The sequence below is a fragment of the Colobus angolensis genome, unplaced genomic scaffold, assembly GCF_000951035.1.
Source record: "Colobus angolensis palliatus isolate OR3802 unplaced genomic scaffold, Cang.pa_1.0 Scaffold20, whole genome shotgun sequence".
In the NCBI taxonomy this organism is placed as follows: Eukaryota; Metazoa; Chordata; class Mammalia; order Primates; family Cercopithecidae; genus Colobus; species Colobus angolensis.
The window spans coordinates 140,071-164,584 of NW_012115155.1; the positions used below are offsets into that span (position 1 = coordinate 140,071).

The 24,514-nt window shown below is 42.8% G+C and overlaps 1 protein-coding gene across 1 annotated transcript in view; it reads right to left on the reverse strand.

Annotated features, from left to right (window-relative positions):
* CCDC93 (coiled-coil domain containing 93) overlaps window positions 1–24,508 on the reverse strand; it is a 95,410-nt gene extending 70,902 nt beyond the window's left edge. Inside the window, exons 1-6 of the mRNA XM_011941605.1 lie at window positions 24,370–24,508; window positions 18,887–19,000; window positions 17,380–17,474; window positions 11,499–11,610; window positions 6,966–7,064; window positions 6,167–6,223 (exon numbers count right to left, since the gene is read on the reverse strand). Of these exons, the coding sequence (XP_011796995.1) occupies window positions 6,167–6,223; window positions 6,966–7,064; window positions 11,499–11,610; window positions 17,380–17,474; window positions 18,887–19,000; window positions 24,370–24,411 (519 nt within the window). The 5' untranslated portion in view covers window positions 24,412–24,508. The remainder of the gene's footprint in view (window positions 1–6,166; window positions 6,224–6,965; window positions 7,065–11,498; window positions 11,611–17,379; window positions 17,475–18,886; window positions 19,001–24,369) is intronic.
* Between the last annotated feature and the right edge of the window lie 6 nt (window positions 24,509–24,514).

Here is a 24,514-nt window from a genome sequence, read left to right on the forward strand (position 1 = left end):
CATTTAGAGCCTGCCTACTTTGCAAACCCTTCAAAAGTGTTGGCATTTTCTCACCATAGATAGGATAAACCCTGTGGCTAGGGAGACCTCAAGCCACTGGGGCTCTTCACAGGTCTCTGACGACAGACTCCCTGTGTGATGCTGAGCAACATCACCAAGACACATGAGCCTACTCTGTGATCTTGGGGAGTTCCTTTCCTCACCTCCCACTCTGGATGTGGCCCTTGCATCCAAGCTTCTGGATGATCTCATGGTGTAAGGGACTCCTCTACCCTGCAAGCAAACCTGTCAAAGCATCACCCAAAGAAAGCTTACATATGCTACTGCCACCTCGCAGTCAGGTAGTTCTTCTTGATCAGCCCTCAAACTCCTCACTAGCTGGAATGCCACTACTGTTGCCTCAGCTCCCAGAACATGGTCTGGCATGCAGTAAGTGTTCAATCAATATTACCGAATGAATACATGGAGTCAAACAAGCTAGAGTTTTAATGCTTGCTCCATTGCTTACTATACCTCTCTGACTTGAGGCAAGTTACTTTAACCTCTGTGGTTTTCCATCTGTATATTAGGTATAAGTAGAGTTGCTATGAAAATAAACTAATCAGTATATTTAATAGTACCTGACACACGGTAAGGGCTAAGATGTATACATAGTCACATACATATGGATGTGTATTATTACTAACATTGCTTTACCTAGGCCATTACATTTATATTTTACAAGCTGAATGAAAAGGACTTCCTCACAGCATTCCCTATGGAAGAACACACTGGAGTGGTAACTTTAAATGGCAGTCTCTTAGATGATCCAGTAAGTTCCACAGAGCACTTCCTTCCAACTAGTCTGGAAGCTCTAAGAAGCCTTTTCTCAGTTCCCTCTATTCTCATACAAAAGTCTACACTACCAAAAAAAATGCTCCCAAATAGTAAATGAATATATCTTTTGGGTCTGGGTAAAACAGTGTGGGCACTGTTATTCAAGGTTAAGAGGGAGTAAAGGACCTCACTGCACAGGACAGACACTTCACGGCTGTGGAGGGCTGACAGCTCAGAGGAGGAAGCTGTGTCACAGCACACTACGTGAGACAGAGGAGCCGATTATGATTATGATGTGAAAGTGGAAGGTGATAGTTTCCATTCCTTATGTCCTTTGAAAAATACCACCTCCTATTGGGCAGGCTTTCTAGAAAGCAGCCAGCTATTCTGTGCAAATGAGATAGGGAGAAGAAAGTAATATACTTCAAAGAAGAAAGCAGGTACTGGGAATAATCTCCCAAAGGAAGAAAAATGAAGCCAAGATAAAAAAAGAATGCACCCATCATAAGTTCGGATGATAAAGTTCACAGCAGCCTTCCTGCCTGGCAATCTGGCAAGAGGTACTAAAAGCCTTAGGTATAATCTTGACCAATTCCACTTCATGGAATAAATCCTAAGTAAATAATTAGAGATAAAAGAATAAATTTAGCTACAAGGATGTCCTACGTAATGGTCAAGTGAAAAAAAAAAAAGAAAGAGATATAAACCGTATGTAGCTGAACTAGTTCCACACAATGAATAATCTACAGCCACTAAAAATGCTATGGAGGTACCTTTATTGGCATGGAAAGATTTCCTCAATACATCACTGAGCAAAATGAGCAAGCAACAGCAACAAAATAGAATACATAGTACAGTGCCTTTTGCTGTTTTTTTTTTTTTTTCTTTTGGCAATCTCTAATTCTTCATACAGATATTCACAACTCTATTTCCTGCTTGCAATATCAGTGGCTATCCCTGGCTGGTGATAACATGGGTGATTTAGTTTTTGCTTTTCTCCATTTCCTAATTTTTCATTCTTATTACAACAGTACTAGTATGAAAGAAAAATAACTGAAAAAAAAATCATGCACCAAAAAAATGAATGGGCTATATAACCAAGGATGAATGCAAAAAATTCAAACAGTCTCCTAAGGATGGCTAAAGACAATAAGCTAAAGATGTAATATTTAAATACTTCTATGTTATGTCTAAGCAAGAATAAGTAAAAGCCTGTGAGTTAAGACATAAAGGCATCATGCTGACCAAAAAGGTAACAACAGGACAGCCTCCACCTGACATCTATTCTTTGGCTGGGCAAAGGGTCTTCAAATGAGAAGTCACAGTCAGTGTTCCCATAAGGGACTGAAGAGATGGTGGGAGAGGACCCAACCACTCTGCATGCATTTGAGTCTCTCGGACCCATGTAGGTAATATCCCAGAGCCCTGAAGTGAGTCAGCAATAGTACTGCAAAATTGGTGCCAGGAATATGTGGGAAAGCAGAGACCAGGTGAAAAGCCAGAAAAGTGGAGGAGTGCCGACACCTGCTTTGCTAGACTCAGGTGTCATATCGAAATCTGCCTCCCTCTTCCTAGCTTTGAAGCTACAGAGGGAATTTATTAACTTTGCTGAGCTTCAATTTCCTGATTTGTAAAATGGAAATAATAATATATAACTCCTTGAGTGTTAATGAGGGATAAAGGAGCTAATGCTTGTTAAATGCCTATTGAGATGCCAGGCACATGGTAGGAACTTAATAAATACACAGCAGCTCCACACCTATTTTATAAAAGGCTGGGTCTAAAAACTAGCCATCTATGTGTCTGACCTTATTTCATTCCTTAATTTTCCATTCATGACTTAAAATTAAGGATTTCCTTTCCCTTATTAAAGGAGGGATCTTTCTTGAGGAGCATAACAATAAATAAAATTTTGAGCTATTTAATTTTCTGTACTGACTCACAAGAATAGGTGAGGGATATGCACCACGGCCCTAGAGTCTCTGCGAGCTTTTGGGGCTCTCATTTCAAGTCAGTTAAGGAAGGGCTTGCAGAAGTGGCAGAAGAGAGGGAGGAAAGTTAATGGTGATGGAGCTCAGCTAAGAAACCTACGCAGACAGTTCCTGGAAGTGAGGGGTGTTTTCAGTAGATGAGAAAAGGAAAACCCAAAGGCGAGCTTTCGCCATCCATGAAGACTCTTTATCATTCCTGCTGAAAACTGCCGATCAACTGAAGATTAAGTTCACTCACAAAAAAAGGAAATAAACTAAACAATACAAATTATAACCAGGGAATCACAATTTTTTTCTATTTCCCTTTATTTTTATTTATTTTTTTGAGACAGGGTCTCACTCTGCCACCCAGGGTGGAGTACAGTGGCACAATCATAGCTCACTGCAGCCTCAACGTCCCCAGGCTCAGGTGATCTCCCCACCTCAGCCTCCTGAGGAGCTGAGACTACAGGTACATGCCACCCTGCCTGGGTAATTTTAGTATTTTTTGTAGAGATGGGGTTTCACCATATTGGCCAGGCTGGTCTCGAACACCTGGGCTCAAGCGATCTGCCCACCTCGGCCTCCCAAAGTGCTAGGATTACGGGCATGAGCCACCAGGCTGGGCTCATTTTCCTTTATTCTGATACTATTTTCTCATCAGCTGCAAACAGCATTTTATCTAGAGGCTCATAGGAGCACAGTTACAAAGACTGGGTTTGAGTCCTGCCTCTACCATCACCATTGTGACATTGGGCAACTTATATATAACCTACCTGTGTTTCAGTTTCCTCACTTGTTAAAAAGCAACAAGAACAAACTACTACTTCATGGGATTGTTGTGAGGACTCAGAACAATGTTTGCGCACTATGTAAATATTTGTCATTATCACGTATTCCCTAATTCTCTACAATCACATTACCAAGCAGAAGTGGATTAAAAACAAACAAACAGAAAACTCCATTAAAAATGAGAAGAAAAAATAATGTGCCTCTAGGGGCTTTAACTAATCTATGGGCATAGAGATGCCAGGCCCAGTTTCATTACTAGGATGATTGACAGCTATGTTGGCCTTTGCTCTGTGGCCGAAAACTATACCATTGTCTCATTCTCTACCCAGGGCTCAGAGTGAGATTTACACACGAAGATATTCGATGAAGCATTAAAAATTTTTAACGTTTGAATATGGCTTTTGTTACAAAAAAATTTAAAAAAAACCCTTAATATGTACCGTTTTGAATAAGTAATGCACACTTAAAATAAAATTCAAATAGTACAGAGTTTATAGGGAAAAGAAAATTTCCCCTTCTCTCCTACTGCTAGCCTAGCAATTTCCCACCTCAGAGGTAACATGATTATCACCTGGTTTTCCTATCATTCCTCAGATGAAGTAACATTTAAAACAGGGGAAAACAATTATCATATTGAAGTAACATTTAAAACAGGGGAAAGCAATTATCATATTGAAGTAACATTTAAAACAGGGGAAAGCAATTATCATATTGAAGTTAAAACAGGGGAAAGCAATTATCATATTGAAGTAACATTTAAAACAGGGGAAAGCAATTATCATATTGAAGTAACATTTAAAACAGGGGAAAGCAATTATCATATTGAAGTAACATTTAAAACAGGGGAAAGCAATTATCATATCGAACTACTTGGTTACTATTTGTCATGAGAAATGTCATTAGCAGGAATCTTTTTTTTTTTTTTTGAGATGGAGTTTTGCTCTGTCACCCAGTCTGGAGTGCAATGGCATGAACTTGATTCACTGCAACCTCTGCCTTCTGGGTTCAAGCGATTCTCCTGCCTCAGCCTCCCAAGTAGCTGGGATTACAGGTGTGCACCACCACACCCGGCTAATTTTTGTACTTTTAGTAGAGATGGGGTTTCACCACGTTGGCCAGGCTAGTCTTGAACTCCTGACCTCGTGATTCACTCATCTCAGCCTTCCAAAGTGCTAGGATTACAGGCATGAGCCACTGTGCCCGGCCAGCAGGAATCTTTAACAGCATACAAAAGGCCCTACATTGGTAAGTGAAAAAACCACAAAATTATCTTTAAAGTATGATTCCAATTCAGTTTAAAAAAAGAAATATGTCCAAAAATTAAAAGTGGTTGCTTCTGTGTTGTGAAATTAAGGTGAAAACCAACCTTAATTTAATTCCCCTACATCTATCAATCTTTTTAAAAACTTCTGAGGACGCTGTAAACTGAACACCTGTCTCACGACCAGGAAAGAAAGTCAGTCTGAGGCCGCATCATTAACGCCGCCGCCAAACCTGAAAACAGCGTCTGGCTTTTGAGTGTCACCTTCTTAAAAATTTCCCGACCTCCCATTTCCAAACGGAATTGAGAAAAAAAGAAATTACAATCATAAAGTGATCAAGATTTATTGTTTCAGAGGAGATTTTCATATCTTTCATTACCAAACAATTGTTCTTTTCAGACTAATCACCTTGGTAGACCACACATTTATTTTTAAGATAAGCCGGCGTGGAATTCTTTTTCTGGAAAGACTCTGTAGCCAGTTCACAAAGCCACAAACACCAGACAATGTCAATCTTCACAATGACACAAGGTATGTAACCCATGCCATCTGCATAAGAAGTATATCTGCTATTTCATTTGGGTGGCATATTAATATAAGAATCTATGCAACTATGAAAACCAACTAGATGTATGATATAATTTAGATGAAGTAAAAAGCACACAAAACAACATGATACATTATTTTCAGAAGAAAGAGACTGTGTACACAGGCACCTAGGCTTCGTTCCCCTCAGCTCAGGTAGGAAGATTGGGTGGGGGTGGAGGGTGCAGCTGACAAGGTTCCACAGCTCTGGCCCAGAGTGTTTTGTAAAGGGTCAAAGGCTCCACTAACCCTCATGCTGGGGAAGTGGGGACACATGTGCAGACTCACTGTGATTAAGATGTACTGTGAATGGGGACAAAGGCCATCCCAGAGCTTCCCGCACACAGCTCAGAGGCTAGTCTGTTTATGCAAAGTCATCACGGGTGTGGGGGACAGAAACCTCAAGTTATCATCCCCATTCATCATCTGCTCTTCAGAGCTACTCAAAGTTTACACCTGCCACTGGGATAAACTAGGAAGGGCTCTGTGTTTGGCTATTTCTTCCTTAAAACTGGAAGTGAGGAGAGAGAGCAGTAGTGTGGCAGGTTCTACCTGTGCATACTGCTGTCCTGGCCCTGAGCAGTGAAGCAGGCAGGGCTTCCCTCACACAGCCATCTGAGTCTAGCTCCTAAGCGATCCCTGCAGAGGGAAACCTCAGAAGCAGCACTTTTGTGATTTAAATCAAAGGGCTATCTGAGGCTACGCAGGGCTCTGACAGAAGAACACGGCCAGGGAACTTACTGAGAGGTCCACAACTGTCTTGATGGCCTTTTCTTTTCTCTTTATGAAGTCATCATCCTACAAGACAAAACAGAGAGATTAAACAAATCCCATGGGAAAATTAAAACTCAAGTGGACCACTCAGAAATCTGCCTTATAAATTGATTTCTCATCATTACTTTGCCTGAAGAAGTCCCAATTTTCTAACAAATTGAAATATATTCTCCATGGGAAAAGGCTAGGAGCCCTGCAGATAGCTCCAACATAGATCCCTACACAGCCAGTAAGAAAAAGGGGGTCATAAGGAGTAGTGCTTAAGACAAGAGTTCTCATTTCATATCCTCTTAAGTATTGAAACCTCAGGTAAGTTACTTAACCTCTAAGCCTCAGTTTCTCTGTCTGTAAAACAGGGATAAAAACACCTATTTCAGGGGGCAGTAGGGATTAAAGAATAAAAGCCATAAGACGTGCTGAGACTGGCATGTAGTAAATACATGATGGCTATTAGCTATGATTGTTATTATTATTATTATTAAATTGTTAATATAGGGATGTTCTGGGCAAGCAGCCTCTTAAAAAACTTTATACAAAAATCAACGATTGCTCTTATAAATTAATAAAAGCCCTATATCAAACACTAAAATTCAGAGAAAATGACAAAATTGTAGAGCTTTGCACTCAGTGGCTATGTAAAGAGGCACTAATGATGTCAAGTAGGGGGTGGAAATGTAGGAGAGCCTGAGCTTACTTTGCTCCTCGGTGGGGAGTCTCTAAGTGTGCACTCTGGTTCTCAGCGGGACAAGAAAATCACAATACTGACCTCAGGGAGACTGTAAGTCTTCTGGAACTGGGATACAGAGTAGGAGCGGATATAGTCACCCATCTCTTCTTTTGTTTCTATAGCTCGTTTCACCAGCCACTGGGGAAGAAAGTGAAAAGATATGAGCTGCTAAGGACAAAATCCCACCGCAGTGAAGGCCAGTTCAGATACGGCACAACTCATGAACTCAAACCAGCACAGCTGAACTGACCAGGTGATAAGAAACTATCAACACATGCTGTCCTATAGGAAAAGCAACCAGCTGGGCAACTGAGATGTTAAGATCCAATGGGACCTAGTACTGAGTACCCATACAGGAGCTTCAAAGCCTTACTTCATATCCTCAAGCCTCAGTTTTCCTTTCTGTAAAAGTATATCAGTTCCCTTCACCTCACAGAGCTAACATAGGAGTAAATGAAATCACAAGTAGTAGAGTGATTTGTAAATACCTGAAGCACAAAACAAACAGAGCTATCTCCCAACTTCCTGGTCCTACTGGGGCAGATCTTCATATAAATCTTTTTCTTATGCTCCTTACCCCCACAGACCAGGGAAAGGGAGAGAACCACAAAGAATGCTAGTGAAACTCCCCATTTGACAGATGAAAAATCGTCCAAAATACTCAAGATTCGAGAATGGTGCATACTGAGTACACAGCTGAAGGCACTTGTTTATCCTGACGTTCACAACATTCTCTCTTACTCCTCACAACTTTGGATAGTACTGGATGAGTTTCACAGACCCTGAAGTGCCGGGAGACTATATAACTTAATCATGGATCCATAGCTAGCAAGCTGCAAAGCTGGGAGTCGCAACTCAAGAGACTATTCTACAGCGAAGACTGGACAAATGGTTTTATGAAATGTTTCCCAGCTTTGTTAGGCTGATATCCAGAAACAGCTGCTCTTCACTTCTCCTAACTGAAAACTCCAGTTAGTATCATTAAAACACCACCCCACTAAAACCTGCAGAAGATCCAGCCACTCTGAGGGTAAAGGTGTAAAGTGTAAAAAGAGCCTTTGCTTCTCCTCCCTGGTTCTTCATTCATTCCCTTTATTACTGATGAATATCACAGAGGGGGTGCTGCCACTCCCTCTCCAGAGAGAGCTACTACATCTCAAAAGCAGTTTTTGGACAGCAGCTGTGTTTTGCCAACAGTGTATCGCACTTGGTGAGGGTCAGCTACCTAGGAAAGCAGGCACTTGGCACATCACACGGTGCTGCACGATGCTCCCGCAGGGATGGGAAGAGACGCTTGTTCAAAAAGCGCAGCCAACTCAAGTAAGCACATGTTTAGGAAACAGCTGCTCAGAACAGAGCAAATAACTCTATGAGGAATATTCCTTGCTGTTAGTATCATCCACATATTTCTACCACTTCACCCCCAAACAGTGACCTCAGACAAAGACTAAAATAAAGAAGCAGAGAGAGAAGATCAGAGAGCACTCAGAATGATTGTAGCCCCTCACCTGTACCCATCCCAGTACAACTAAGTGGCCCAGGACAACTGAGAGCCGACTAAGGCAGTTGACTCATTGCTCAACTCAATTTAGCTCTGCTTTCTTTTGAATTGGGAGACACAGTTTCTGGCTTTTCACATCTGCTTCCCTTTCAGAGCTGCTTCCACTAATCCCAGATCTACCCTGAGTTACCGCTTGGCTGGATCCTGGAGAGCATGATCCCATTAGGAAGGGAAAGCTTGTTGAGTCCTGACAGACGTTTTGGAGTTTCGAGCATGAAAGGCTATAGAGGGAAACTCTTGGACAGCCTATCTCTGCCACAGGTTCCCTCACACTCAAGAAAAATATCGACTTTCACAGGAGTCACATGTCCGACACAGGAGAAAAGATATGATCTAGAACCACCAGGGGCCAGAAATTAGATCTGTTTTTTCTTGGCTGGCATCCAGAGAGTGTTACTACAGCTTTGCTAAAATGGTGTGAACACGGGTGATGGGCTTCTAGAATCACATAAGAGAAGTAGGTCAACGGCTTACAACTGCTGGCCTGTGATTATTCTTTCACTGGTGCCCACGGGGGACAAACAAACAAACAAAAAACAGGCAAAAGCTACAGGCATATGGTAGGTTTCATCATTGGCAAATGCATTTAATTTGAAGGATTGCTTTTTTCTGAGTTTGAGAATTAAATGGCCATTATTTTATGAAATGATAAAGCAAGATTGTAGTTATTTTTTAAAGTGTCCTTGGCTGGCAAACTACAGGTGGCAACCCTAGGCCAACCTCCATTTTTGCTTTAACATTTTACAGGCCCATGAAATTAAGAAATCATAACCACTAGCCTGGGCCCTCCCATCCTGACAAGCCCTCTAGCATTCTACTCACAATGGAGAACATTTCGACCTTCAAAACCCCCAGCTGACTGCAGATCACTTCCCATTCTTCTCACAGCCTGACTAGATGTTTTGCCTCCAAAGTCCTAGCGTAGGGTTAAAAAAGGTCTAATCTCTAAAGATCCATATGTTGGGGGAAAAGTAACAACTTCACAGTTTGATGATGTTGGAGGTTTCAGTAACAATCAACACAGGGCCCCAGCTTCCTATTTTCATAAAAATGATCAGGTAGTGTCCCCTTGTATCAGAAAGACAGAAAGGCTGACAAACATACAAATCAATTTTAAGGTAAAGTCTTGGCTTCAAATTTACAAATTTCATGGCATTCAACTTGAAGTCTAGCGGAGGGGAAGATTCAACACCTAACAATAGCAGGAACTATGTAACACTTACAGAGCACTTGCTAAAACGCTCAGTTTTTCATCTAAGTGCTTTAGACATACAACTAATTTATTTCTCATCCTATCAGGTAGGTGCTATTATTTATTTCAATTTAACAGAGAGAAAGTTATTTACCCAAGGTCACACAGCTAGAAAGTGGCAGATTTGAACCCAGGAGGTCTCCAGGGTCTTGACCCCTATATTTCATAATCTTAACACAGAACTAGCAAACTTGTAGCTTCTAGGGCTGTATAGCTTCCTTCGCAGAGGCTGCATGAAGGGTGGAGTGGAAACAGCACAGGCTTGGAGACAGAGTTGAGACTGGAACCTTTGCTTATCCACTCACTAGCTCTCTGCCCTTAAGCAAATCAATCACCTTCTCTCAGTCTCATTTTTCCCAAATGTAAGGAAATTACATTTCTCACTTTCCTCAAATGTAAGGGATTAAAATAAATGCTTCAAATAACTCTATTAGGGTCAGATGGGAAGTAGTGGTCACACAGCGGGCAACATACCTGAGTCCCTTTGCTCCTCCTCTTTCTAAGATGCCTAGTGGGGAAACCCATAGAGAAGAACTGCATAGAACGCAGTTGTCCCAAGGAATCTGTGGCAGATGGGTTCCAGGACCCTCTGGATACTAATCCACAGGTGTTCAAGTCCCTGATATAAAATGGCACAGTATTTGCATACAAACTAAACACATTCTCCCCCATAGTTTAAATCATCACTAGTTTATAATATCTAATACAATGTAAATGTTATGTAAATAGTTGTTATGCTGTATTTTTAAATCTGTATTTTTTTCTAGCTTGCTAAATTTGTATTACTTTCGATTGTTGTATTGTTGTTTTTATTGCTTCCCCCCAACACCCCCAAACACTTTTGATGCATGGTTCGTTGAATTTATAAATGTGGAACTGTGAATATGGAGGGCCAGCTGTTGGGAACTGTATGGCATGAGCCACTTAATCGTAGAGGTTTGGGAAATAGCTGGAGGCAAAGAGAAGTCTCCCCTTTAGGCATTTACCCATACGAACTGAATATCTATAAACTGTAAGACATTCTGGTAGGTACTGGAAACAAAACAATAAGCAAGACAGCCATACAGACTTGCTCTCATGCAGCTGAGTCTAATGAGAGAAGCAGATAAACAATCACACACATGGATCTACATGATTATAAACTGCAGTAAGGAAGATTCTGGTGAAGGAAGGGAATGTGGCCATAGGAGTGCATACCACAAAGGAACATGCTGTGGATTAGGGGATGACGGAAGGCTTTCTTGAAGAGGTTTGGTGGAACTGAGATCTGAAGGGTTGAAGCAAGCCATATGAATTAAACAGGTAAGGAGAGAATGGAAGAGCATTCCAGCCCAAGGAACCAGCAATGCAAACGCACTGTGCCAGGTGGAAGCATAATAAACCTGGGGAAATTGGAATGAATGTCAGAGAGTGACAGAACAAAAAGAACAAAAAGCAAGGAATGAAATCAAGCTGAATAGGTCAAAAGGGAACAGAGTATACCAGGCTATAGAGTTCTGTCTTTACCAAAAAGGCAATGCAAAGTCAGATGAGAACATTCAAAGATCTTATCAGGTGACAGCATGAAACTAGGGTATATGCGGGACTGGCAATCTTCTGAAGATGACGACCAGGAACACCACCATGTTCTGCTGTACCAAATCATTACCACACCCATTACATTCAGGATCCAGGATAGACAGACCAATTACAGGACAAGCCAGACCCATTACAGGAATTCTGATGTTAAGAGAACAAGAAACCACTCAGAAGCTCTCACCTGAACAACCGGAAATATATGAATAAAATCCATCCCCTGGATCTGGTGGGGTTCCAGCTGGTGTGGGCATTTCATCCTTGGCAGGACCGAGACAATTTTTTCTGATAGAGCTCTGTTCAGAAAAAGCAACAAGCAAAGAGTGAGGCACACTAAGTAGCCTTTATAGCATCTCTAAAGTCTGGGCAGCATCACAGACGGATCTGGGACTTCTCCATGCCAGGCTAGTCCAGACCATGATAAGTTTCTCTTAGATGACTGCAAAATGAGAAAAATAAGCACAATTTAGTGGTGTGTATGTGCGTGGGTGTGTGTGGCCACAAAACTGCCTTCATCCTTTATTCTATCATGTTTTTCTTCCTACTATTTTGATGCAAAATATTTTACAAAATGATGGTGATGTTAGAGGTAGTAGTTTCTATTTTTTAACATCCTTGTGTAGTAAGATAAAAAGTTATTAGTGCCCCATATTCTTTTTACATTTCATTTTACTGATCTACTCTTTCTGAAAGTTTGAAAAAAATATTCTAAATATCATTCAGGCAATAATTACCAGACCTTACAGTAGGAACCCAGAATATTAACATGAAACATGGAGCCCCATTTCCAAAAGAGATTTGGAGTTCTCTGGTACAAAAATATTTTTAAAATAAATAGTAGCCTTTAATTTTTTGATACTCTAAAATAAATCCTAGAGTTGAGGGAACTGTATATCCTCACTCTTATTTCCATACAGAAGAGAGATTTTCTGCATCTCATGAGGGACACTGACCTTTCTCCAACACCTCGCCTCAGTCTTCCTCCTATAGAAGACCACAAGGTGGGACTGAGAAGAGAGGAACCAGGCTTCCTGGGGCCTCAGAGTTTTCTTCTCTGCAGGTCAGGAGGTAAGCATCCTCTCCTGCTAGGGAGGTTTCTCAGCTCAGTCTGAGCTGAGGCAGGACAGTTTATGGCAGCAGTGGTGGAGGCATGTGTATGCAAGTCTGTTTTATTGCAGCTTGAAATCTCCTTCTTGAATCAGTAGGCATTTCATCTCTAGCTATGTGATTCCTGTTTCTTATACTATCTTAATTGGATCGGACTCAAGGGGAGAGAAAAGATACTCTTCAGTGGTGTGCCTGACCCCAAAGCCATGGTATGTAGCCTGGGAACACTGAGAAGCAGTCACCAGGCATGGGCTTGTGGTGATTTAGAGAAACAGGAGCTTCTGGATCAGCCTACATGAATAGGTTATATTGCCACACAAGATCCTTTAAACAAATCTTAGCCAGTCACAGCAGCTACTGTGGCCTTATAAACAAGTATAGCACTATGCTCTAATAGACAAAGGTCTAGGTAAACAAGGGTCACTTAGAACTTACTAGGTGCTTCAAATCCAACAAGTTTTGGGCCTCCCAAAAGTGTTTCTTGTTCAAAGAAGTCTTGTCCACCTTTATCTTTCTCCAGTTCAATAATCCTTCCCAGGAGACAGACACCCTCAAGATGAACATCTGACTCAGGGCTGGGTGAGAGTTATTACTGTCTTATCTATGATTCACTTGGTAGGTTTCATCCCTCAGTCCTAGTATTAACAGTAACTAGGTGACCTAGGAGCTAAAGTTAAGCAGTCCCCCCGGGAATGGTCACTAAGAACACATAAGAAACCGTGTCCGGTATCTGGAAAACAGCTTCACAAGCTGGGACCAAGGTTAAAACTGCTGAGGACAACGGTAACACCCCACTGATCATAAGACCAAATGTCAGGTCCAATGTGTTAACAGAAAAAAATATGGAAGGGGGAAGATTAATCCTTCACTGCACACATTCATAGAAGAGAGGGAGGATCTACCTCCTAGGAGGGAAGCATATAGGAGAATATTTGCTGCCTCTTCCCCCTCACCCTTCCTCCCCAACAGAAGCAGGGGTGAGGAGTGATTTATTCAAAAGTCCTCAGAGGGGCCGGGCATGGTAGCTCATGCATGTAATCCTAGTGCTTTGGAAGGCCAAGGCAGAAGGTCACTTGAGGCCAGGAGTTTGAGACCAGCCTGGGCAACATAGTGAGACCTTGTCTGCATTAAAAAAATTTAAAAATTAGCTAGGCATAATGGTGCATTCCTACAGTCCCAGCTACTCAAAAGGCTGAGGCAGGAAGATCACTTGAGCCTAGGAGTTTGAGGGTGCAGAGAGCTATGATCATGCCACAGCACTCTGGCCTGGGCAACAGAGTGAAACTCTGTCTCTTAAAACAAAAGTCCTGAGAGGATGAAGAAAATTGTCATGCAGCTCTCAGCCACTCCTGGTGCCCTTCCCTTCTGGGCAGCCTGTCTTTGGGACACATGCATCTTTTCTGCCATAAGATGTGCTGCCTGCCCTACAGGTGAAGCCTGTGGTTGTCCAGGTCGGCTTGGGACTCGCATGGGATAGCTTGGTAGTGAAGCACAAACAAACCCATTTGGCAACATATCTGAGGCTCTCTCTCTGATAAGCTTTTTTTAAATTTTGATCTCCGTCAGACTTTTATAGCTTATTTAATTTCCTTGAAACTTGTAAGAAGAGATGAGTGTTCAACTGGTTCTGCTGCCTAAACTCCAAGCTTAGCAAATGAAAATGAGTATCAGTCCTGGTTTTGCTCAATGCAGGTCCTAACTATCTATACAGGGGCAGGTGATCAATACAGCCTTTCCTTAGTTACAATTTGGTTCAGCAAGAGGAGAGCTCCCTCTTGTGGTTTCAGATACACTGGTTTGCATAGAGTTACCAATTCCCTAGAACCACGGTCGCTTAAAAACAAGAGGCTGGGACCCACACCACCATCCAGCCTAACCCCCTGCCTTCAGACACAGCTCTTCCTGGCCACTCTTCAGAGCCAGCCTACTCACCCAGTTCATAAAGGCCCAGAGAGAAGGTCATCCTATAGGATTAACAGCTCTCTTAAACCCACCTCTCAGAAATTACTGCCAAGTCTGGGCAGTCCTGGCAGCCAAGGGGAGGACATGGAGGAAAATGCAGGCAGGCTGGAGGCAGGGAAAGAAAGTGAGAAAGACTTCTTCCAGAAATCTAACAATCTCTTTTCAGCTTCTCCCTGTGGCTCAAGGTGGATCCCTCAGATTTCCTAAAAATCATAGAAAGTGACAATTACAGAGGTCACCAGGCAGGTTTCCTAGACTAAGATTTTAACACGCCCAGCTGTGATTAGTTTGACTCCTTTAGTTTTTAAGAGTGTTCAGTGCACTGTTTTCTTCTCCCCTGCAAACAGTTTGAAAGAGAATGAATTAAGCCTGGGTCTAAATTCAAGCTCCACCACCAACTCTGAAACTGTTGTCAAGTAACGCGGTCCAGGTCCAATACTCCTATCATAAAACTAGGGATAATCCCTACTCAAAGGCGGCAGTGAAGGTAAAATAATAAAATACACATGCAAGTGCTTGGAACACAGATGCCCAATACAATGTCTGTTGTTGAAATGAACTCAGTTATAAATGTAAAATCTCATTTACGGGCCTCCGGCCATAGGACCCTCTGTTAATGGGGCTTCAGAAGAGGACAGAAGTGGAGGATAGAAGCTTATGGAACTCTCAGCAAAGAAGGATGACAAGGAACAAGGCTTCAATTGGGGCACATAAAGAAGACAGCTTGAGAGGCAACCATGCCCTCAACAGGCAAGTGTGCTCCTTGGACGTATGTCCGGCCCACCCATTAAACTGACTAGATATACTGGAAAACTGCAAACACAGGACGGTTTTAGTCTAAACTGCACCTAACCAGAAACTCTATGGTGGGGGGAGAACTCCAAACAGAACACATTCCAAAACCAAACTGACATGATTTTTAGATGACTCAGTACCCTGTGGCTATAATGTCTTCTACAGATAATAAAGAATGAGCTACCTGATGTACTGCTGAGTCTGGTGGGTCCTTAGTCACGTAAACCCGTCTCCAGCTTTGCCCACAGTTATAGTTCATGGCTCTGCACTTAAGAAACACACATCAAGCACTTACCAGAGAATATAACACATCCTCAATCCCTTATCCAAACCCTTTGAGTCAGATGTGTTTCAGAATTCTGAAATTTTTAGATTTAGTTCCTTAGAATACCTAAGGGGTATATATTATATATTATGTAAGAACCCAGGAAAATCTAGAGTCACACTCTATAATAAAAAAAATTTATTCAGCAAAACTTATGAATATTCACATAAGTGGATCAATAAAGCTATAAATTCAGTCAATTCAGGCCATGTTTTGCTTCCAAATAAGCTTTGTATCCAAACTCCAAAAGAAGAAAAAACAGTTTTCAGTGTCTTTTAGATTTCAGAAATATAGACAACGAATTGAGAAGACATAGAAAAATACTGTGTTCCCCTATCTATTAAAAGTATAATGGAATGCTGCCACTGATGGTAGTCTATCATATCCCCTAAGGATATCGAAATGAAAATGGGGCCTACCAACCACTGGAAAACTCAAGAGGAATTTAGGAAGAAAGCACATGTGGAATCAAAGAAATGGCAAAACTAGACAATGCAATGAAAAGAAATACCAGCACATCAAGGGTGCCGCAGGTATAGGAAGCAATGAGGTCAAAGATAGATGCTTCCAAGAAGAGCATCCTCAAGAAGACAATGAATTCATGCTAGTAAACAGCCTGATTAAGAAGCATAGGCCAGGCATGGTGGCTCACACCTCTAATCCCAGGAGGCCAAGGCGAGAGGATCGCTTGAGCCCAGGAGTTTTAAGACCAGCCTGGACAAGATGGTGAGACCCCATCTCTACAAAAAATTTAAAAATTAGCTGGGCATGGTGTTGTATGCCTGTGGCTCTAGCTACACAGGAGGCTGAGGTAAGAGGATCACTGGAGCCCAGGAAGTCGAGGCTGCAGTGAGTGGTGTTCACAGCACTGCACTCTAGTGTGGGTGATAGAGCGAGGCCCTGTCTCAAAAAAAAAAAAAAAAAAAGCTGGCTGATCTGAGCTACAGCTAAAGGCATATGCTTCTTTTGTCAACCAAAAAAAAAAAAAAAAGGCAATTAGAAACTTAAGGGGAAAATGCTGTATAAAGTAAATTACAACATTCCTGATGCTCAGTAACCCACAGATACCGCCTCCACTTGGCTGCCAGAAACACAGGGGCAAATCTTTGGCCAATTGTAGGAAAACAAAGCATTTCGTGATCCATCACTGTGGTAGTCTTATCCCCAACTCTGCCTTTGGTCCCCACTTTTTTTCCCCCTTTTGCTTCATTTTCCCACCATTATTGCTTCATATGTTATTTATAAGACATCTTTGTTCCTTTTGGAAGTGTTTTCTCTTGGGAAGAGGGTAATACTTCAGAGAACTGAATAAACAGACTGTCACAGAATCATGCATATCTGAGGTCAGGAATCTCTCCTGACGGGTAAGAGAACTGAGGCCCACAGAAGGAGTGGCTGCCTGAAGGTCACACCGAGGTCCACTGGAGGGCTGGGAGAAGAACCAGGTATCCCAAATGGTCTAATGAAATGGCCAAGCCCCTGGTGAGCTGGTGCACTACAAAAGACTGGGCAGGGTATGCTCAGGTGAGATCTCTAGCAAGGAGCCCATGCTGCTTTCTCTCAAAGACAAGGCAAAGTGAGGCTCTGCCTTACACAGAGGCAATGGGGAAGGAAGGCATCTCCTTTCCTCTTCCTAACCAACTTCCACCCATATTAGCTGTCTTTGGAAAGATAAACTAAGTAGTCACTACAAACTTTCATCTAGCTGTGTGACCTTGGCTTCTTTCAGTCTCAGTTTCATTTGTAAAGCAGGGATAATACCTATTGTAATAAAAGTTAAACTATGTAAAGTGTCCAGCCAACTTCTGGCACACAGTGGACACTCAAAAGTTACTTCCCTTCTCCCCACCTTTAGGTTTTCCATAGAAAAACTTACATTTTTTGACCTATCGTAGAGTTTTCTTGAAAGAGCAAATCAACATCTACATCAAAGTTGCAAGTGGTGATACACCAAGTCATTCCTCCTACTACCTGCAAGACATAAAGAAAATATTTGTTTTCTCTTTTTAGTTTGGGGAGAATGGAAGAAGTGAAAGGTAGGTGAATTATAAATAGCTCTAACAGACTCAGTAAACATACAAAATTATGTATCTTGAGAGAGAGAATGTGTCCTCCTTACCCCATCAACTATAATTAATGTAAAATGGCACCGTTACAGAAAACTTTCTGCAGTGACAGAAATATTCCGTTATCTGCAAGGACCAGTACCGTAGCTACTAGCCACATGTGGCTGCCGAGCAGTTCAAATGTGGCTGGCACGACTGAGGAGCTGACTTTTATTATTAAATGAACATACTGTACATAGATCCTCTTTATAGTCAAAAGGACAGACATTCATTCTGTGTTTTATAGACCAGACACATGGGCAGCAAGGCTGACATTTTGTTTCCAGACATCTTACTTTTCTTATCTACCTGAGATGATTATCTACCTACTTTTCCCTTAGGAATTCTCTGAGATGCAAATGAGAGTAAGACTAAAAACCCATTGTGAAACAAAATCCTTTTCAGACACAGTCTGATATTAGAAAAAAACAACGGTAAATCTTACCCCTGGCTGTCTTAGACATGTACGAGTTGCCCAATAAAAATGCAGATTCCAGGACCCAAGCCCAGACCTAGCTAACCAGAATTTCCATGAGTGAATCACGGGCTCTGTATTATAAAATAACCCAGAGTGATTCTGCTATGCACAGCCGGGACTGTGACCCCATGGAGCACTCAGCACTGTCTTCCACAGCCTGCCCTGTCTGATTTGAATGCATCCTTTCTGTGCACAGTCCACTGTGGCTTTTCTGCATCACGCCATTTACTCTGTGCATGTTGATTTACTTGTCTCTCATCCCTGCTCTATAGAAATTGGGCTCTTTGAGAACCGTGCCTTTGTTTTCCTTTGTGTCCTCAACACCTATTACTATGATTTGTGCATCATCATTCAAGGTTCTGCTGAATTAAAAGGTTTCTTCACATAGTGATCGCTCTCTCGTCCTAAATCAGAGCATTTACCATCCACAGAATATCTGGCAACTGTCTGTGAGCACACTGACTTGGGATAGCTCATTATTAACTCTGATTATTTTATTTTCCATAAGTCTGATAATCCCCACACGAACTTTAAATTCCTTGAAAGAAGGAACCATTAATTTTGCTTCTCTGCATTTCCTAAAGCTTTGTGCACAGAAAAGGAACTGATGTATTCACTGATGCATCATTTCTGTCTTTGAAAAGAAGTTTGAACACTTCCATAATGAACCTGAATTAGGAAGAAATGGAAACACAGACATGCAGGAAGTTAAAACGTCATCTCTACCTCCTTTCTTTGCCATGATTAACCATGTCATTTTGACAAAAGATAGTCTAATGGTTAGAAAGATTTCCCCTTACCTTGTCAAAGGGAGACAAGCCTTTAATTCTTGCCCTGAAATACCCAGCTGCAACCAAGAGCTCCAGAATTTCAGTCAACTTGACATTTTGTTCTTCATCTTCTCTAGTTTCCACCTAAAACAAAAGGTAAGAGTGTGGCTGGTAAAAGCTATCCTGAATAAAGGAACACTAGGTATATCCCCTGATGCCACAATCTCATTGCCAAGGAGCAGATTACATTGGCTACATTACCGCAATAGATTCTCTGAAAATTCAGCAAGGGTCACACAGAAGCATGTGGACAGTGTTGCCGGAGTCACAAATGGGCCCCAGTCCTCAACGGGCTGTTAATCTTCATAGCTGAGGGAGACACATGCCCAGGTAGTATACACTACTCATCACATGCTGAAGGAATCCAGGGAAAAGGAAGGTTAGAGCACAATACTTCCTTTTTCTCTAACCCATGGTTTACTCTGACAGTCTTCTCAAATAGATTATGACTCCTTACACACAGGAACAAGGTTTTATGGTGTTTTCTAAAAAAAAACTTTACACTTAGGACTCAGGGCCGGCGTGGTGGCTCACACCTATAATCCCAGTATTTTGGGAGGCTGAGGCGGGTGGATCTCTTGAGGTCAGGAGTTCGAGACCAGCCTGGCCAACATGGTAAAATGCCATCTCTACTGAAAATACAAAACTTAGCTAGGTTTGGTGGCCCATGCCTGCAGTCCCGGCTACTCAGGAGGCTGAGGCACAAGAATCGCTTGAACCTAAGAGTCAGAGGTTGCAGTGAGCCAAGACCACAGCACCGTACTCCAGCCTGGGCGAAAAAGCAAGACCCTATCTCAAAAACTTTATACTTTGCCGGGCACAGTGGCTAATGCTTCTAATCCCACCAATTTAGGAGGCCAAGAGGGGGCCAATCACTTGAGGTCAGGAGTTTGAGACCAGCTGGCCAACATGGCAAAACCCCACCTCTACTAAAAATACAAAAAATTAGCTGAGCATGGTAGTGCACACCTGTAACCCCAGCGACTCGGGAGGCTGAGGCACGAGAATCACTTGAACCCAGGAGGTGTGGGTTGCAGTAAGGCAAGACTGTGCCACTGTACTCCAGCCTTGGCAACAGAGCAAGACTCTGTCGCCAAAAAACCAACCAACCAACCAAAAAAACGTTATACTCATCCGGAAGTTACTGACAAGATGCAAAGAAACGAAGAAGGGAATTCAAACATGTATCCCTCCCTGTTTTTGAACTTGAAAACAAATATATGAAAGGCTTCCAACCGAGATATATTCAAGGGTGATTATTGCCACATAATAGGATTGCCTTAAAAATAATAAATTCATCTACTATATGTATATCAGTATTTTGTATTTGTTTTTTGTTTTGGTTTTTTGTTTTCTGAGACAGAGTCTCGCTCTTTCGCCCTGGTTGGACTGCAGTGGCATGATCTCGGCTCACCGCACTCAGTTCCGGGAGGGAACCTCCACCTCCTGGGTTCAAGCGATTCTCCTGCCTCAGCCTCCTGAGTAGCTGGAACTACAGGCATGTGCCATCACGCCCGGCTAATTTTTTTTTTTTCTTTTTTTTGTATTTTTAGTAGAGATGAGGTTTCACCGTGTTAGCCAGGATAGTCTCGATCTTCTGACCTCATGATCAGCCCGCCTCGGCCTCCCAAAGTGCTGGGATTATAGGCATGAGCCATCGCACCTGGCCCTATATGAGTACTTTGATTGAAAATTTTAAATTTATATCCTCCTTTTACCCCAGATCTTTATCTAATACTGAAATCCATCTAAATATTCTAATACTCCTTGATCTGTTTATTATCATGAACTACCTTTCCTCTCTTCTATTGCTGCAGAAAATAAAAAATCATCTCTCTATATAAAACACCAATAAGATACCCTGGTTCACATGCTCATACTCATCTGAGTCCTCCCTTACCCAACAATGCCTGTTAAGTCTTCCTTTACTATGCATCGCACATTTATCTTCCCTTCCCTTTTATTCATACTTCATTCCAGGACTCCTACAAATGCTTCTTCATCTTTCTTCCTTTGTTTTGTTCACCGCTTCCTAAATCACAGCTTTCATGTTATCCCTCTTTAGCTCACCCTCCCAGCCCTTATCAACAATGCACCACACACACTGCCTATAAGATAAACTCCAGATGTCTGGTTTCACATTCAGATCTTTGGCCACCAATCTATCTTTTCAGGTTCATCCTTTACCCCAAAAGCAATCAAGACATGGCCATGGCTACGATATTCTCTAGCCATTGAGAAATCACTTTCAAATTCCAGTTCCCATTCAATGCCATCCCTCACAAGTCTATCCTGAAATGGCCACTCTCTTCTGCATTTCTATTTTACTTATAGTCTATGCTGTACATATAACTAAGTATCAACATCTTCTAAGTGAGATATCTAGTGTTATGTACATGCTTGTCTTTCCAACTGGACTACTGATTGGTTAAGGAGAGGAGTATATATTATATACTTGGGTTTACTACTCTGTATCAAAACAGCATTAAGCTCAAAGGACACACTTATTAAATAAAGAATGATCTACTAACGCTTACATAAAGTAAATGAACCTAAACTAGTCATGCATTAATAAAATGTTTCGGTGATCACATCCCTGACAATGGAAACAAGTTTATTTTAATGTGTAAACTGCCAGGAAAGGGAGTATACATATTAAAATACAGTTAATACAGAATTATTGAAGTGACTGATAATCCCCTGCAATAGCATAGGAGTGGTGTGGGGGAGGCGACATCACTGAGCTACATCCATTTCGAAATGACCCTGGGCCAGTCCATTAAGGATCCTGTAGATCAGCATTCACTAGTTCCTAGTGGACATAAAAATTTTAAGTAATATAAATTATTCACACCTTCTCTCCCTTCTGCAAAAAATCTGGGATGGCTGAGAAACATCTACAAGTGAAAACACTCTAAGAGAAGAGAAGCTAAATAGTAGTTGTAGTTCAAGAAGACAGAGCAGAAAAAGAAAATGAGATAATATAAGTACTTTCTTAAAATTTCTGGGGTGTAAAATAGGAACACTTCATTTGTTCAATCATTTATTGTGAAAACACTTACAAGAAGAGGACAAAAAAATAAAAAACAAACAAACAAATAGGATCATCGTTGCCTCAACACCTATCGAATGGGCACCCACTGGCCACCCCACTACAGATGCAGGGCCCATGCTTCCATCCACTCACCCCTAGAATGGAGAAGTTTACTTTTGCAATATAATTTGTGAAGTAATTGTGGCACAAGACACTAAATGGGAATGTATGACTCCAAATTCACTTAGCAGATTAACACTGAAATGAAATGGAAAAGAGCCATTGCCTGATCCACAGGGAATGAAAGACCCTCTCTTGAAGCAATAAAAATCCACCAGGCTGGTTAACACATCCAGTTGTTAAAACTAAATTTCTGACAAAGATGAACAACAATGAGCTCTTACACCAAGCCCAATACATTTTCAACTTCCGTCCCCTATAGTTGTTGTAAGCTGGAAGGCAGGGCCCAGTCTAGCTTTCTTTGTAAAGGGTTAAAAAGAATGAATTTGAGCTGGGCAGTGGCTCACATCTGTAATCCCAGCTACTGGGGAGGCTGAGGCACAAGAATTGCTTGAACCTGGGAGACAGAGGTTGCAATGAACCGAGCTCACGCCACTGCACTCTAGCCTTAGTGACAGAGTGAGGCTCTGTCTCAAAAAAAAGAAAAAACCAATTTAATGAATTAACTGGTCTAGCACAGACTATCCATATTTATATTTACTAGCTTCTGAACTGTATGATAATAACTTGATTATATTCACCCTGACCTCTTAATTGCCCGGAACTGTGTCAGGGTCTTGGAAAACAATGATGAATCAAACCTGGCCTCCCAGCAGTCAGTGAAAGTTTAAACGAAGGACTCACAGGGGCAGGTTGCTTTTTATCTATCTATCTATCTATCTATCTATCTATCTATCTATCTATCTATCTATCTATCTATCTATCCCTAGAAAGACCTCCACTGATAGTACTGCGGAACATTGGGCTGGAGGGATTTAAAGTAGAATGTGGGAGGCCACATAGGAATCAACAACAAAAGGCCAGGCAAAAACTTGATGAGAGCCTACAATAAAGTGGCAAAAAAGAAAACTTCAAATGTCACAGTACAAATCCTATTGTTCGCTATCCTGAGTCCCATCAAAGCAACGTGCATGTAAGGTTTTACCTAATACAGGGGTTCTGACAACATTATGCTTGTTAGGTTTTCTTAAGACAACAAAATGGACTTGCATTCTGGGAGCACACACTGACAGACAAATCTGTCCTTTCATCACTATATCCCCAGCTTCTGGACACAGAACACAGTGATCCCTCAATTAGTGGATACTTGTGATAAGAAAGAACTGAGGATTTGGGAGGAGTACAGAGGAGGAAGATTGGTCACAGGCATGTAAGCGTGAAGGGACTAGACTCACCAGGTCAAGCAAACAGTCACTCTGCCCAATGCCTGCTCCAGAACCTTAGGAAAAAGGCAGAGGTGCGGCGTGGATTCCATTTCTCTCCAGAATCCAGTACACTAGACTAGCCTTTGAGTAAAATCAACTGAAAGGGACGACAGATGCAAACTACCTATGAGATGCTAAGTGATATTTGCAGCCTAAAGAAAATGAATACACTTTCCCTGTGTTCCCAGCAAACGTGGAAATCCGGAAACCACTCCTGACCCTCTCCCTAGCACTAAGTGAGTACTTAACAAACACCTCTGGAAAAGAACCCCGCCCTCTTCTGGAGAAGCTGCAATGTTTCCGCCCAGAGCTCGGTCCCCCGCCACACAGCACCCCAGGAGTGCGTCCCACTCTGAACGCCCAGGCGCGATGACCCAGCGGGACACCTCCCTGGTGCGCGCAAGTCTCCCAAACTTCCTCTCGCCGCCCCGGTCCGGGTCAATTCAAGGAGGGTAGCATTCCCTCCCGACAGCAAGGCGGGTGGCGCTGGCCGCCGGGACCCTGCGGGGTGGCGGTAGGCGTCCCACGGTCACCGCCCTTCGCACCACCCGAGCCCGGACCGCCTCGGAGAGCGGTCTCGTGACTCCAGCGCCCAGCAGCCTCGGCCCTCGGGGCTAGCCCTGCAGCTCGTGGTTGGGGAGCCTGTCCCGGACAGGGGGAAAGGTGGGAGCCCAGGGACCCCCGGCGCTTGGGGCTGCGTCAGGGCAGGTGTCGGGCTGGGAAGGCCACCTCCGCCCCAAGAGACCCGGGAGCAGCTTAAGTTTGTCCCTACCCGCCCGCTGCTCCCTGCCCATGCAGGGGCACCCGCTCCCCGCCTCCAAGAACAGGGTCGGCGCTTCCCCGAGGTGGATACACCTGAGGAAGGGGGCGGGGCGCCCCTAACGTACCCAGGGCCCGCTCAGCCAGCCGCCCCGCGGCTTGGCCCTCTCGTAGCAGGAACCCCGACGTGTCAGGGAAGGAGGAGGCGTTCTTACCTCCGGGAGACCCTGGCCCTCCGGCCCCTTCGGCAACCCCATGATCCGACCGGGCTGTCGTAAGGCGAGAGCGAAGCCCGCCAAGCGTCCGGAGGAAGCTGTCCCTGTCGCGGAGCTGCTACCGGGGTAAGCGCAAAGCGGAAAC